Here is a 17098-nt window from a genome sequence, read left to right on the forward strand (position 1 = left end):
TAATGCCGTATACAGCAACATGCTTCTAGTATCCTCCTCTTCCTTTTTAACTGTAATTGAGATTATACAGGCTTATTTCTTACTCCTTTGAAACAAAACATATGGAACATTTAGCTTAATATATCTGATATTCCTTAAATTAGGTCCATTCCTGCTTTCATCTCTTGTGCTCTGGTCTCACCATTTGAAGGATTCCTCACTCAGGGCAGCACAAGAGAAGCCGCAAAGCAACAGGTGATGCTATTGTGGATGCTATGTTGGAGATAGCTGCAGCTTCAAAGATGAGAGCTGCTGCAATCATGAGAAATGAGGAGCGTTTCACCATAAGCAAATGCATAAAAATATTGGATGAGATGCAAGGTGTTGATCAAACTGTATACTTTTTTGCTTTGGATTTATTTGAAAATCCCTCATAAAAGCGAGAGGCGATTAGCATGGATGCAGGGGAAGTTTAGAGCATCCACAAGTTCAGCAGCATGACTAGGTTGATTTATTTTCCAACTTGTTTCTTTTCTGCACATTTTTGCAATTAGGCATTTTCTCTACAAAATGTGTACCAACTCTAGCAATGTTTTTCTGAATGGGCTCATGTACTTAGCTTGGTTTTTTGGTCAGAGATGCTATGGGAAATGCTTGATGGTTTATATGTTTTTCAGTGTTTATCTTACATAAATTGCAGTGTTTATCTTATACAGGGAAAAATTAATCAGTAAACTTTTAGCAAATATGTTGAAATATACTCCATTTAAAGATAAAAAGTATTAGATGCACGACTTTTATAAATATTAAAAAGGAAATTGCCAAAATATCAAGAATTTTGTCAAAACTATAACTAATCCCACAACTTAGAAAAATTCAATCATATCATAACTTCGTCATTTTTCTTAATTATTCCATTAATTTAGATTAGGAGGAAATCATGTACGTAAGATTTAGAAGGCAAAAGTCTAATCTCATACCCTTACTTTTTGTACTAAAGTCAATGGCTTTTGCATATACAAATTTGCCAAAAAATTATGGATTTCAATTTTTAAGTCATATCAGTATAATTATGGAGTTGCCCTATATTAATACAGCTGAAGATTCCTGTAACATTATTGGATTTATTATTTAAGTAATTTTGACAATAAATATAATGTGAAAAAATTGGGAGAAGAATGTTGAGACTGTAGTTTTACTGCTAATCCAAATAGAGTAACAGACACAGTAGTAGTTGTTCAATTACTGATTACCACAAAACACCCCACCCCTCACAGCGCCTTCATCCCTTTCCCCTCCAATTTTCTTAATTAATTCCTCCAAATTCAGATTGATTTCCTCCGATTTTCACTTCATCGCTCTATCTCTTTGATTTCTTCGTTTTCTCCCCCTTCTGGCCTCAGCTCGATCGATTCCCTCGTTTCGCCCTTCCCATTTCATTCTCTCTCTTTTTTTTTCCAGAAAAAAATAAAAAAAGAAATTTGTGTATTTGTTTATGTGCCTGATTTTGAAGATTCTTTCCTGAGTGGAGGAGGAGGATGGGATTACAATCTTCCGGTAAATTCCTCGAATTTGCTGGAGGAGTAAACCATACCATCCGAGTTTCTGACTTTCAATTCAACTGAATCTTTAAGCTATTTTTCGTCAATAAATTTAATTGAGGTAGGATTGAGTTATGGAGGAGGTCTCTGCTGCTGCTGTTGCTGCTGAGGAAGCTGAATCCCCGCAACTAAGCGAGAGTTCAACATCTTCGTCTTCCTCATCATCCAGGATAATCTCATGGCGCCCTAGGCTACTTGCCTTCCGACCTTATTCCCCAACTCTCCACACCAATACCAAGCCCCAACATCTTCGGGTGGTCGTCAAGAGACCGGTATCGTTTTTCATCTCTCATTGCATAGCTACAATCACTTAATCTACGATTTCAGTTTCTCCAAGTGCCTAATTTTTTAATTGGCTATGATCTGTCAAAGAATGTGGTTGTTGGTTTGGTTTGGTTGTTATGGTTCTTGTTACATTTCCTGTTTCACTATTGATCATGTATGCCGAGCATTTCATCCAGTTGATTATAATAGATCACATAAATTTATAGGTTGCATATGACATTAGGCAGCAGATGACAGTTGACTAGAAACTAGCCCTTGAAAGTAATTAGGAAGAGACCAAAGTTGGAGAACACATTAATGATGCTTCATATATTAACAGGTTACCTTTAGATGTTGTTTGGTTTGGTTGGTTTTAGATGATGTTGGCATCTGCAAGTGCTTGCTTATTCTGTTTTGAACAAAACTATGTTACATTTGACCATATAGATTCTGGACCATCTATGTATCATCAAATTATCAATACATAAATAAACTTGTATCAACCAATTAAACTTGTTGAGATTAAGTTGTCTCTGTATCAGTATAATATTTTAATTATTTATTGATAAATTCAAATGAGTAAGTTTGTAACGGCTGTGGTTGTACAAACACAAGAAATCAGGATATATTAGTCCTTTATTCATAAATCAATTCCAAAGTATAATCGCATAACTATACCATGCTATTTGAAGAGGATAAAAAGTAGTGGTCTAAACTTGGGCGTGGTTTGTGGATAAAGCATCACTTCATTTTGTGGAGACAGGTGGAGTAAGAATGAATTTCAGAAGCCTTAATAGTCAAATTCTTATGTAAAATTGTCATTGGCTTGTTGACTTGAAGAAAGGAAAGATTGTTTTTGGATAAGACAGAAAGTTCAAGAAACTGCCTCAATATTGTTGTCACTGGGAAGGAGGCCAAAAGATCAAGATATTCTGGTTATATATATGAACTGTGCATATATAATGACTGGTCATGATTCAGTTTTATTGACGGGGTGAATCGGGTGATATTACAATATATCCTCTATCAAGGAATTTATCTCCTTTCTGGCTTTGCTTTTGTTTTTCCCGACAAACTATTATTCTTATTGACATGCTGCTTATCTGCCATTCTTTTGCTAGGACTTCTTTCTGTAACCTTTGTTTGAACTTGTAGGTTCATTTTAGAAATTTTTTTTTATGGTTGCAGTTGGTTGCCCGCTTGACTAAGGATATTGTTGAGATATATCAATTATGCAACCCTCAGTTCTGTTATTCAGAAGAATTGAATCTAAAGAGGTTCTTGACGTCACCATCTGTTGGACTTTTGAATGATGGTTGCGATAATGAAAACTCAGACCTGATCCTGACCGTAAATTATTCCCTCGTTAACTCAAACTTAAATCAAAGGTATGCCTATCTCAATGTCTGGGGAATTTGCTCAAGGATTTGAAGGAATGTAAACCTTTTTTGGTAGCATTAAGCATTACGTCCTACTTTCATGTTTAAATCATTGATGTTACAACTCAGGATGATACATTTTGAACATATAGTGGTAATTAATTTAGTTAATAAAACAGGGGATTTTTATGAGTAGTGCACTGACCTTGTAATTTAGGGTCTATATCAAGATTCATTGGGTTTGACAGATACTATAGGGTTTCTAATTGTTACAGTTAGTTTATCTTGGCATGCCACTGGATTCCCATTTTAATATATTTCGCATTGATCAACATAATTGTTTGAATAAAATATCTTCCTGTCTGGAATTCTAAATAAGTATCAACCTAATGTTTATGGAACGAGGAAATGGCTAAATAAATCAATGAATGGATCCCAATGATATAAGTTTTTTTGTAAGAAAAATCTCACCATCTAGTCCCCGGTCAGTAATGAAGAAAAAGTAACAGAAAAACTGGATAGATCATCTTGGTTTTGGCATTCTGCCTGTATGAATTGCAGAGAAAAGTTTTACTACTTTATTAAAGTTTCTTTATCACGTAGTTACATATTATAAAAAATTATTTGACATCTGCCTTTTTACTCCTGCTCTTGTCCTCCCTTGCTAGGCTCTCTGCTTCTCACTTGTATGTAACATTGGATGTTGGCAAATGATTTTCCATCTACCTTTGTATGCAGGTACGTTGTGAAGGATGTTCTTGGCCAAGGCACCTTTGGGCAGGTTGCCAAGTGTTGGGTAGCAGAAATGAACAGTTTTGTTGCTGTCAAGATAATAAAAAATTTACCTGCTTTTTACCAGCAGGCACTTGTTGAAGTTTCTATCCTAACAACAGTAAGCCTGCTCTGGACTTGGTTTTGTCATTTTTTTGATTCGCCTTGAACTCTTTGTGGTAGGTTTTCAGCCTTTTGTTTCTTTATGCAGTTAAATAAGAAGTTTGATCCTGAGGATAAGCACCACATTGTCCGGATTTATGATTATTTTGTGTACCAGAATCACCTGTGCATTGTCTTTGAGCTGCTTGATGTTAATCTGTGAGTTCTTGGTCCACAAATAATCCATTTAGAGATAAGCCTTTTTTGCTTGACCACACCTGGGAACTTAGCTGCATTGCCTTGAGAATCTTGTATCAGGTATGAGCTTATCAAGTTGAATCATTTTAGAGGGTTGTCGTTGAGCATTGTGCAGCTATTCTCAAAACAGGTGATACTTTTTCCTTTCTCCAAGCTGGTGTGGATTTTAAGAAAGTTTATTCATGGAATGGACGGTTGAATTTGTCAATGTGTTATAAAATTGATTTCTTATTATTCTAGATATTGCGGGGTTTGGCTCTCATGAAAGATGCTGGCATAATTCATTGTGATCTAAAGCCAGAGAATATTCTGCTATCTACAAGGTGAGCTGCTCGATGATTTTGAACCCAACAAAGGTATGCATCTTATTGATCTTATATATCTAAAGTATTAAGTCATAAAATTACAGTGTGAAGCCAGCAGAAATCAAAATCATAGACTTTGGATCAGCTTGTAGAGAAGATCGTACTGTTTATTCTTATATACAGGTAAGCTTTTCTCAATTGGAATTTATAAATTTGTTGATACCAATTTGAGCTTGGTTTGATAAGCTAGTAACCTTGTTTTTGCAGAGTCGGTACTATAGATCACCAGAAGTTCTTCTTGGATACCAGTATCCTTGAAAATGATATAAACCCTGACCCCCTACCCCACAAAAAAATTGTCTTTTGTTGGGATACCCTGGACCTTGCCATAATGGAGAAGCTAGTCTTAATCATAGTACTTCTAATTGAGTAAAGGAAAACAAGTAGTCCCTCCGTCCCACCATAAGTGAGACGCTTCTTTTCTGCACAGGATTTAAGAAATTGATATTTAAAAAGTTAAGTGGAAAGAGAGTAAAGTAGTAGGAGAGATAGAGAGAGAGAGAGAAAAGTAGAGTGAAGAGAAAAAAAAAGTAGGTGAGAGAATAAAGTAAATGTATTATATTTTCTAAAAAGGGAAATGACTCGCTTATTGTGGGACACCCTAACAAAGAAAGTGACTCGCTTATGGTCGGACGGAGGAAGTATTTAATAGTCACTTACTCAGATTTTGAGGAACTAAATTCTTGGGCTACATTTGCTTTCTTCTTCCTCCGCTCTTTTTAGATGATTTATACTCATTTAACAAATTCTTTATGATGCAAAAGATGCTTTTGTAGACCTTAACCTGCATAGGTACACTACAGCTATTGACATGTGGTCATTTGGGTGCATCGTTGCTGAGTTATTTCTTGGGCTACCATTGTTTCCAGGAGTTTCAGAGTTTGATCTTCTGCGGAGAATGATTAAAATTCTTGGGTATGGTACATCCTTTTTCTTTTTCAGTTTTTCTGGAATTTAATTAACCGATGCTTTTAGGCAATCTTTTGACAAGTGGAAAGCGAAGGTTGATGTTAATGTTACTGGAGATTTTTATCTTAGTCCTTACCTCTTTGTTTCAGTTATTATCTTTGTTTGGGCATATTTCATTTTATGAAATGAATGCCAGTGTACTCTTCAGTTATTTGATACAACTACCCATATGTCCTCCCTTAAGGTTTGGGTTCTACTGTTTTTCTACTTGCTTACTCTAAATCACTTCCACTGTTTTTTATGCTTGCTATTGTAAATGACCCTGAAGGCCTGGCTGTTGATCTTTGTGGTCTATTGTCTAACAAAATAAATTAATGATATCTAATCCTGTTCTTGGGACAAAGATAGATTTAGTTAGGAAACTGGACACGTCTTGAAAACATAACGAGAAGATAGTTCAAATGATGTTAATTAAAATTTTGTACTTATTGGAACTGTTCTAATTTTGATAAGCTTTATATACTCATAAGTATAAGCATAGATTGGGAAAAGAAATTTGTCTAGTTGAGAAAAAGAAGGTTGACATGCTGTCCAATAGATAGTTACACACAGCTTAGATGATGCAATACACACTCCTGAAATGGCTGTTAGTTCTGTTTCCCACCCCAATGCGATCATAATCACACACTACCTAATGGCATTTCCACAGTCACCGTCATCCACTGCCATTTTCTAAACCTACAAATTTTGGTTAGCTAAATCTGCTCTCCAGCCTTTTCAGATTCAACTTTCTAAGATATAATATGTATTATATGTTATATGCCATGCGAGTAAAGGTGGTGCAGAAATGCTCCAGGATTGTCTACCACGAGTTCTTCTTTTCCTTGTTCCCATTTTAGAAATCTTTATATCAAATTTGCTTCAGATATGGTTCATGAATGAATTTTAACTCCATTATGAAGATGCTACCTTCAATCTAAAATTCAATGCTAAAATCTCCAAGTTTAGATATTTAGGCATATTCTCTTTACTTTATCTCTTGGAAAACATTATCAAGTTGAGCATAATCAAAGGTCCAATTTACCGTGCATTAATTTGATCAGAAACAGACCACCACAACATCTACAACAATAAAAACATCACATGTGGTGATCTCTGCTTTGTACAAAGTTTACTTTGCTCAGGTGTTAGCTATCTTGCAAGTTGACTTACTCTGCTAAATTGGCAGGGGTCAACCTCCTGATTATATTCTCAGGAAGGCAAAAAACACTAGCAAGTTTTTTAAGTTCATTGGGAGCATCAACCATGATGACAGAGATCAGAGTCAAAGAAGCAATTACAGCATGTATCAGGTCTTGACTGAAGAAGAATTTGCAGCTGTAAGTGCCTTTTAACTCGTAAGTTACAGCTTGGTGATTTTTATTGTTAGGGTTTTTTGTGTTTTCAATTAGGGAAAAATTGCCATTAATCATAACTTTTGGTTGACTTCTAGTTAATCCCATAACTTTCAAAATTGGCCAATTAAATAATGACTTTGTACATTTTGTACATTTCTTGTATACAATCAAAATTTTCATGAAATTTGTTGTGACTTTTGTACTTTTCATCATTATATCTTCACCGCTTACATAATACTCCCTCCGTCCCACTCTAAGTGACACAATTTCCTTTATGGGATGTCCCACTCTAAATGACACATTTCTAAACATAGAAACATCACTTTCTCTACTTTTCTCTCTCTTTTACTTTATTCACAAAACAACACTACATCAAATCTCGTGCCGAATTAGAAATGCTCCACATAAAGTGGGATGGAGGGAGTAATAATCTAGAAATCGACCACCATAGAACAATGCTAAATTTATCTAGAAGTTAACCAAAAATTATGATTTAATTGTATGGGACAACTGAGAAATGTACAAAAGTTATGATTTAACAAACTGATTTTGAAAGGTATCTGTATTTGTGTGCACAATAATATCTATGCATATACAAGTATGATATTTATTTATGGGTGTGCAGCTCTCTATATTAATTTTGAGGCCTGCTTCTTAGCTTCCTATTATCAATTTTCATTTGTACTACACTTTATTTTTTTGATCATATGTTTATTTCTTTTTATACCTGTATGTAGACAGATTGTTGTTTGAGATTTTGTATTATTTCACCATTCTTAGTTTCTCATGTTTATCCACAACTAGGTAAGGGCACATTGCTCTCTCGAACCATAGTAACGAGTTGTCAGTTGCTCTTGATGCATTTCCATGAAAATAATGATGCTTATGATATTACTTGCATCATACTTATGGTGGGTCCTGGTGCAATATTGAACTAAGTCTGCTGTTTTACTGATTCCCAGCCCTTGAATTTTATTTATGCTTTCACTAATTCTTTATGCTAGTTAATAGTTATTCTAATGCTTCTTTGATTCAGAGGGAATCGAAAAAACCTTCAATAGGAAAGGAGTACTTCAACCATATGAACCTCGAAGCTATTGTCACGAAGTACCCTTACAGAAAGAATTTGCCAGAGGAAGAAATTCTTAAAGGTTATCATGATACTCTTTCAAGAAGCTACATGGGGCATATTGACTGTATTTTTTTTATACATTATTTATTTGGATACATTATTGACTTCTACTTTTACAGAAAGTCAAATACGATTAGCGCTTATTGATTTCTTGAAGGGGCTCGTCGAATTTGATCCGGATAAAAGGTGGTCGCCTTTGCAGGTATTAATAACTTTGGCATCTCAATAAATATGGATCTATTAATTGATCTCTCTGTCTAATAGGATTTGATTATTAATGTGTTTTAGGCTTCCATGCATCCTTTTGTTACTGGGGAACCTTTTACAGGCCCTTATAAACCTGCTCCAAAGACCTCGCACATGGTGAGTAAGTATGGCTGAATTGCCTTCTATAATACTGTGTCAACATGGGTTTTTTCTTTTTTTGTTCTAGAATGAAACTTAGATTCCGTGTTTGTACTGAACTTTTTTTTTATTCCGTGTTTGGGAGAGACGCATGACCCTCATGCGTCTCCTTTTAATGAAACGCATGACGATTATGCGTTTTTGTGCAAATCACCCGGTCGGGTGTTTTGCCACTTGCAATCTCACAATTCGAAAAAATTGAGAGACGCATGTCCCTCATGCGTCTCTCACAAAGACGCATAATCGTCATGCGTTTCATTAAAAGGGGACGCATGAGGGTCATGCGTCTCTCCCAAACACGGAATAAAAAAAAAGTTCAGTACAAACACGGAATCTAAGTTTCATTCTAGAACAAAAATAGAAAAAACCAGTGTCAACATGCTTCTGTTCTTTCTTTTACCTTTTGGAAAATAAGAATTCTACCATTTTTGTTTGTGTGAGTTAAGGGTAGCCCATCAATGAAAATCCTTTGGTATTGATTGCGAGTCTGTGACAGCAACTGATAAAGATCTTGCTTGATACAGTCATTCCTCTATGTTAGCAATGTCCTGAATCATTCATTGATCTGTATCTACATGACCCTTCCTGGTTTCATCAAATTTTGTAAATTTCCTTTTTCAGCCTGTTACTCAAAATGCTAAGGTGGACCACCATCCTGCTGGGGGTCATTGGTTTGCAGCTGGTCTGTCCCCTAATGTAAGCTATTTTCATTCAATATATTCTGCACTCACTTTTGTTTATCTGGATGCAAAAAATTGACTTTGCAGGCCTTCTTATGTAGATATCAGGAAGGAATAGAGCTATGATGCCCAACAGCCAACATTACCAATTTGTGCCATATGGGCATCCAGGTAGTTATGGCAGTTTGGGAAGCCACGGCAGCTACAATGATGGCCTGGGGCTTGGAAGCAGTTATGGAAGTTTTGGTGACAACAACAATTTCCATGCATTTTATTCTCCGGCTGGTCCTTCTGGAATGAATCTCTACGCACACGGTGGTAACTCACTTCTTGGGAATAGTCCTGATACTAGGCGCATGATGCAACTACCGCACGGGAGTGGAATTGGTTTTAGCCCTGGAAATTTCGCACCTATGTCCCTTGGTTCTAGCCCTTCGCAGTTTACTCCTCCTAGCTCCTATGGTCAGATTTCAGCAGGTTCGCCCAGACATTACGGTCCTCCTTCTCCTAGAGGTAGTTGTCATGGATCTCCTTTAGGAAAGATGGCATCTGGAAGCCATTACAACAGAAGGAAGAACTGGTCCTATCATGGAAATTTACATTCCCAAGAGACTGCATCATCTTCTAACTGTCAAGGAAATATCGCCGATATGAACACTTGTCAGCCTGAGGGGAACTCTCCTGTATATGTAGGCTCTCAATCTCATCGACAGCCCAACTTTAATGCATCAACATGGAGACCTCAACAAGGAGGGAGGAGTGTAGCATCTAGTTACTCCTCTTCACACATGCAAACTGTCCAAGGGAGTGCAGTTGAAAAGCATGAGGCTAGTAACTCACTGCCTGATCCTGGAGACTGGGATCCGAATTATAGGTACGCATGTAACTGCAGTAATGTTATTTTGACATAAGAAACTTTAGTTGTTTGATGGTTGAGTTCTATTAATATAGATGTTCTGATTATCAAATGGATCTTCTTGTTATATGTTCATTGTTTTATACTACTATTACATTATTTTGTCTTTTTCAGTGAAGAACTTCTTTTACAAGAGGATAGTTCAGATGTGAACAGCATGACAAATCAATTTATCAAGGGGATGGACTTGGGCCAACCTTCAATGTCCATTGAACCACTGATTGGAGCTGGAAATTCAAGTCACATCTCCATTGCTGCTCTTTCTATGCAAAGGTAAGCTTTATATTCGCAGAATATATAAAGGGGACAGTCTTGAAATTTGTTTGATCCATTTTACTGCTTTTCTAAGATCATATTCTCCAGATGTACACCTGTTTCATCACTAGTTAAAAAATAAAATTGCAAATTATCTTAAATTTTTAACTAAAGATAATTGACAATATTATCCATTGACATGGCCTATGTGGACAAATATCTTCCACTATGATCAAGAATATCAGAAGTAAGAACTATGCTTGTAAGTTGTAAAACTATATAATTGATAATTGAACTACAAAGCCCTTGTTTTGACATCATTTGAAAACCCAAGCTGAATGGAACTGTTTAAAGATGATTGTGTTTTTGAAGCTTTCTTGTGCCTGGTGGTTGTTAATTGAGGCTCAGTTTAGTTTTTCTGTTGTTGGATCACAATTTAGGCATGACGGGCCTATTCAGTCGTTTTCTCTTGGCGAAGCAGGGAGTAATCCTGCAATCCATGGTTATGCCAATCAATCATATTTAACGCCTCATTTGGCGCCAAATTCTCCCAGCCGTTTGGGGCAACAGCCAGCTCAGCGACACAACATAGGGAGATCAACTCAATTTCATGAAGGTAAGTACCCCAATGATCAGTTTGAACATCTTGTCACCATTCCAATATGTTTTAACACAAACTTGGTATATCTACTTGCAGGAGGACATAGAGGGAACTACTCAGTCTCCAGCACACCTCCGGCTTTTCAAGGAAGAAAAGATTACAGAAGGAACGCGTGATGCATAATGTGAAATGAATGGTATAATGGGAGAAGTCCTTGCATCGGACCGGAGAAAGTCTTCATTATTTATACTAGTATTGAATTTCCTGGACTTGTGATTTTTTCCCTTTCCCTTTCCCTTTCCCTTTCTATTTTTTTTTCCTGAGTTTGTTGAGAAAAAAAATTACTATCGACATACATGTGTCTGTGGTTTCAAAAGGTTAAAAGAAAGAAGTTGATTTGAGGGTTGATATTGCTTAGTTGATGGAGCATAATATATTTTTTGTTTGTTAGTTATAATTGTTGGCACACGAACTGAACCTCGGACTGTTACACGCCTTTTTTCAACTAATCTTATTTTCTTAAGAAGTTGAACTGAACCAAGCACAACTTGGGCGTGCGAGTGTGGACATCATTTTTGCCCGATTCTAATTATAAAGAATCAATTCTTTTACTAAATTTATATTGTGGTATATAATCCTTCGTACTTCTCGGGTCCGCCATTAATTGCGAAAGTTGACTTGGCTTAGATTTTAAGAAATATTAAGAAAAATGAGTATTTTTTTTGTAGAATATGAGTTCTATTTTTATAGGATTAGTTAGTGAATGTAGGTCCACTACCATCATTAGTGGCATGACAAGTATTTATGGACAGATGAAAGGGAAACTACCGACAAATAATAACGAACAGAGGGAGTATTAGAGAAGTGAATTTTGCAGGGTAATACATTACACATAAAAATGTTTCACCTTTGTTTCATACTCAAAAAGTTTCATTTGTGTTTCAGGTTAGTACATTCCGTTTTTTGTTTGGATGCCGTTAACTCTTTGCCTAAGTGAAATACAAAATGTTTCATAATTGTTTCATATTGATACAAAAAGTTTTATCATTGTTTCATATAGGTACAAAAAATTTATCATTGTTTTATGTTTATGCGTCACATAAGTAAAAACTTAACGCCGGTTAAACAAAAATAACGGAAGGTACTAAACTAAACATGAATGGAACTTTTTGTATAATTTGTGTAAACTTCAAACATTTTGTATTAATATGAAACAAATGTGAAATATTTTGTACGAGTTATATATTTAGCCCGCATTACTTGTAGGTACATTGTAGGACAATTAGTTGTGCACTTGAGAAAAAAAATTACTGCTTTATATATAAATTTGTTGAGGTTCACTACAAAATCAATGGTAGTCTAGTGGTAATGTATTTGGTGAAACCTAAAGGTTGGATTAAAAATCCTACTTTATCAATTTGTTTTTATTTTCGATCTTTATTGTATTTTTTACATTTTATTGTATTCATTTTTCTTTTTTACTTTCTTTTTTCGATTAACATATTAATAATTGTATTATCATCTGATTTTCATTATTATAGAATTTTAATCCAAATATTACTTTATATTTTATTTCAATTTAATTGCAAAATAATTTAATAAGATTTCACAATAAATATTGAAATAAGAAATGAATAAAATATAAAAATAGGAAACCTATAAATATTAAGTAAAAGAATAATATAAATGGTTAAGTGAAAGAATGATGAGTTGTAGTTGTTGATTCTAAGATAATACTTCCTCCTATCTCCATTAATTGTTTCATTTTAGATTATAGTAAGAAAATTGAAACAAAAAAGTTAGTAAAATGGAATGAGATAATTAACAAGAATAAAATGAAATGATAAAATTGGACAACTAAATGGGGCGGAGGGAATAGTAAATTTGGTTAAAAAAAGTATAGCAAAAATAATAGTGAACATGGGCTGCGTTGGGTTGTATAGGCCACCTTTTTTTGTCTTTATCAATCGACAACCATTTCTCTCTATTTTCTTCTCCTCTCCTCTCCGATCCATTTTCACGTCTCTGCTTTTATTTACAGTTTTCTACAAAAATATCCTAAAAAAAGGAAAATTAAAACTCCCCAATATCCAGCTTCATTACACCTTGTGGTTGTTCTTCCATGAAACGAAATTATGAATCTTTCTCCATCTAATCATGGACTCCAATCTCAACTCCTCTTCTCACAAGGTTACTTCTACCCTCTTTTCTCTATTCATTTCCACCTCTCAATTTCATTTACTTGCTTCCTATTTCAGGATTATTACAAGATCTTACAAGTAGATTATGATGCAACCGACGACAAAATCCGATTGAATTACCGCAAGCTCGCTTTGGTACACACTTAACTCATCTTCTATTCTCTCTATTTCCTCTTCTAATTTTACTTGTTCATTTGCAGAAGTGGCATCCTGACAAACACAAGGGTGATGTTGCTGCCACCGCTATATTTCAAGAAATTAATGAAGCTTATTCTGGTAATTTTGTTTACTAATCGTTCCCATTTTGGAATTTTTGGGATTTCATCTCCAATTTTCAATCATAAGTCATGTTGTACCCCCTCCGTCCACAGTTAATTGAGTCTATTCGACTCCGCTCGGGTTTTAAGAAATATAATGTAAAGCAAGGTTGGAAAAGTTAGTGGAATGTGGGGTCCACTACCGAAAGTAGTAAAAAGTAAGGGTGTCAATTAATTATGGATGGACGAAAAAGGAAATTGGTGTCAATTATGGAGGGAGTAATACTCTACATCTAAGATCACCATTTAAGCATAGTTTGTGGGCAGAGCAAACAGTTAGTTGTCTTGTCTTTGCAAAATGGAATGGAATCAACTTTCCTTTAGCTGACCTAAAAATCCAGTGCCTTAAACATTATAAAGATATGTTGATTGGTAGAGAGAGCCCTCTTGTTTTCTGGGGTATAATGTTGTGAAGTCTCATTCCTATGTATATTCCTTGCAGTGTTGAGTGATCCGGATGAGAGACTCGAGTATGATTTGAATGGAAACTATGAGATTGACAAGTACAGCCTACGGGTTAGTATTTTGTGGCGTTGTCTTATCCAAGTTATGTTATGTAAACAGTTTGTTATTATTGTCAAAACTTTGATGCTTCTTAGCTAATAGTTTGATCAGCCTCTCCCTTTCCAGGAGTATTTATCGAGATTCAAAGGAATGATACTCACCTGCAGGTCTTGGCATCAGCCAAACATCAAAATGGTAAGCATGGTTATCTGTTTTGATGCTCAACTTCTCTTTTTCTTCTCAATTACGTTATGAAATTGCATGCCTGCATATAGCATGGCATGCTGCCAGAGTGTAGAATGAGAGAAATTAGAGCATCCACATCTGTGCTCTTGTCAACGACCACGGATCCGTGGGCCCGGACCCACTTTTTCGGCATGCTCTTAGGCAATAGCACAACACCCACATCCGTGCTCTTCCGCAAGGACGAGCACAAAGTCCCACCATTCCATTATTCAATTTAAATAAAAGCATTTCCACAAAATTAAAATACATTAAAAATACCCTGAATAATATTACAAAATACATTAAAAATTACATAATTAAAATCCTAAAATATAAAAATTACATAATTAAAATCATAAAAATAAAAATTACATAATTAAACTCCTAGTCAATAAAAAATACATAATTCAACTCCTAAAATCAAAAAAACCACTACGCGTGACCGAATTTCGCCTAAATGTGTTTGATTAGGTCTTCTTGTAACTCAACGTGGGTTCGAGTATCGCGTATTGTGTGCCTTATTTTGATCCTCTCACCCACCGTCGTATGCACACCTCGGTGTGGGGGAGACCTCGCGCTTGAGCTTCCGACTTCATCCTCGTCGTAAAAGCTAGCCGCCCTCGGTCCTTCGTCGGCTATAATCATGTTGTGTAAGATAATACACGTATACATGATGTCGGCGATATTTTTCACGTACCACAACCGAGACGGGGCCTTCACAATGTTGAATCGGGCTTGAAGGACCCCAAACGCTCTTTCGACGTCTTTCCGCGCGGACTCTTGACGCTGCGCAAAAAGAACTCGTTTCGGGTCTTGCAGGTTGCTGAGCGTCTTCACGAAAGTCGACCACCTTGGGTAGATACCATCGGCGAGATAGTAACCCATGTGGTATACATTTCCGTTGACGGTGAAGACGATCGCCGGTGCTACATCATTCAACACATCATTGAAGAGGGGTGAAGAATAGAGCACGTTCAAGTCGTTGTTGGATCCGGCAACACCGAAATATGCATGCCAAATCCATAGGCGGTAGTCGGCGACCGCTTCAAGGATAAGTGTTGGGCCGCCGCCTTTGTGGCCACTTAAGTGTTGCCCCCTCCAAGCAGTCGGTCAATTCTTCCACCTCCAATGCATGCAGTCAATGCTGCCAAGCATACCGTGAAAGCCATGGACTGTTTCGTGAAGACGAAGCAACCGTTGGCAATCATCGGTGGTGGGTGCCTGAAGGAATTCATTACCGAAAGCTGAACGAACGCCCTCGCAAAAATTTTTAATATAAAGGATTCCAGTGAACTCACCGACATGCAAATACTCGTCGAAGAGGTCGGCCGTTTGCCCAGTAGCGAGTTGTCGGATGGCACACATACACTTCTGCAACGCCAAGAGACTTTGCCGACCGGCTGCATCTGGACCTGTTTGGAAGTATTCAACACGGGCGGACAATGTGTTGACAATACGCATAAACAAGCGCTTTGACATGCGAAAACGGAAACCGCGGCTGGTCGGAAAAATAGTCGGCAACGAGCCTTTCGTGGGCACTCTTCCGGTCACGATGAATGTAGCGGCGAGTTGATCTAGTTGGTTGAGGAGGAGGGGCGGGGGTATTCGCTGCGACATATGCTTCATAAGCGGTACGATGTTGTTTGTAGTATTCTTGTTCTTCGCGCTCCGCCTCCCGCAATGAGATGGGTGAAATCCATTTGAGGTTTTGAGTGAGAGATGAAAGTGTAGATAAGTTGTATGAAAAATATGAATGAGAGATGAATGAACGATGATTTGATGTGAAAAATGGATGATGAATGTGTGTATTTATAGATGATTTTGGGGGAAAAAATCAAAAAATAAAAAAAATACAGAAAAACGGGCAAAAAAACGGCCATTTTTTTGGGATTGTGAAAATATTTTTTTTTGGATATTATTTTCGATTTAAAAAAAAAATTCCAATGGATATGTTGTTGGCCAATCAGAACGCGCCACGTCGCCTGCTCGCTGGCACGGACGTGCTCGATGCATCGAGCAGCGCTGTGCCAGCGGCGGACAGCGTCTCCGTGCCGTTGGCACGGACGGACGGACGCGTCCTTGCTCGCCGATGTGGATGCTCTTAATATGAAAGGGGAATGAAAAGAATATTATGTTTTAGTACAATAAAAACATCATATGAAAAAGGGATTTGCTTTCTCGCTCGAATTCAAGACATCAACTACTACATCTCACCATATGTGACTATTGAAGACAGCTTTGTCCATACACTTTTGTGTGTTTGCTGTGAATTTATATTGATGGCCTTGTTTATTTATAGTATTTGTTAGTGTTGCATGTGCTTCATCCCGTGCGTAGTTCCTTTGCCCTTATAGTTGAGCAAAACTAGAGTCGAGCGACAGTAATTGTCACAATAATGGAATAGCAGACTCAGAATTGAGTAGAAAGTAATACATAATCTATTTGCAGCTTGGCCAAAAACTCTTTTAAGTGTTTGTGTTTTCTTTTTGTTTCCTCGTGCAGGTCACAGCCACTTGTTGAACTTAATGATTCAAAAGAAAATTGAGGTTTGGAGGGGAGACATTTTATATCTACACCATTCTCCATCTCAATATTCTTTTGATGAGACAAATATTTGTATCATATTGTTAAGAAAAGCAATGCAGAAAAGTTGATGAAAACGCCATTCCGGCTAGTTATGCTGGCCTATTCTTCTTGTATTTCTTCATATGCTGTTGTTGTCTGTTATCGAAGAACAGGTCTAAGCAAACGAACAATAGGTTGAACTATCTGTGCAAAATTAACTAAACGACTATATAGTGGTTATGCAATTTTTGTTATTTCGCTGGTTGAATCGA

General features: G+C 36.6%; 2 protein-coding genes across 4 annotated transcripts; both read left to right on the forward strand.

Annotated features, from left to right (window-relative positions):
- The first annotated feature begins 1207 nt into the window (after nucleotides 1-1207).
- LOC121777188 (dual specificity protein kinase YAK1 homolog) lies at nucleotides 1208-11431 on the forward strand. 2 transcript variants are annotated; one of them, XM_042174361.1, is made up of 18 exons: nucleotides 1209-1852; nucleotides 3033-3232; nucleotides 3962-4115; nucleotides 4206-4315; nucleotides 4415-4484; nucleotides 4595-4677; nucleotides 4764-4842; nucleotides 4927-4967; nucleotides 5512-5634; nucleotides 6857-7007; nucleotides 8062-8176; nucleotides 8277-8359; nucleotides 8446-8520; nucleotides 9184-9258; nucleotides 9344-10116; nucleotides 10273-10431; nucleotides 10854-11029; nucleotides 11111-11431. In XM_042174361.1, exons 1-18 carry the CDS (start codon nucleotides 1655-1657, stop codon nucleotides 11188-11190), a joined length of 2745 nt encoding a protein of 914 aa, XP_042030295.1. In that variant the 5' UTR covers nucleotides 1209-1654; the 3' UTR covers nucleotides 11191-11431. The 2 variants fall into 2 exon arrangements, with proteins under 2 accessions (XP_042030296.1, XP_042030295.1); XM_042174362.1 differs by lacking the exon at nucleotides 11111-11431 and having other exon boundaries at nucleotides 1208-1852; nucleotides 10895-11030.
- A 1535-nt stretch (nucleotides 11432-12966) lies between these two features.
- Nucleotides 12967-17094, forward strand: LOC121776281 (dnAJ-like protein slr0093). Of its 2 annotated transcripts, none has more exons than XM_042173449.1 (6): nucleotides 12967-13204; nucleotides 13273-13350; nucleotides 13416-13491; nucleotides 13975-14048; nucleotides 14148-14231; nucleotides 16764-17094. In XM_042173449.1, exons 1-6 carry the CDS (start codon nucleotides 13172-13174, stop codon nucleotides 16779-16781), a joined length of 363 nt encoding a protein of 120 aa, XP_042029383.1. In that variant the 5' UTR covers nucleotides 12967-13171; the 3' UTR covers nucleotides 16782-17094. The 2 variants fall into 2 exon arrangements, with proteins under 2 accessions (XP_042029383.1, XP_042029384.1); XM_042173450.1 differs by having other exon boundaries at nucleotides 12969-13204; nucleotides 14163-14231.
- Nucleotides 17095-17098: the final 4 nt, after the last annotated feature.

The sequence above is a fragment of the Salvia splendens genome, chromosome 18 (assembly GCF_004379255.2).
Source record: "Salvia splendens isolate huo1 chromosome 18, SspV2, whole genome shotgun sequence".
In the NCBI taxonomy this organism is placed as follows: Eukaryota; Viridiplantae; Streptophyta; class Magnoliopsida; order Lamiales; family Lamiaceae; genus Salvia; species Salvia splendens.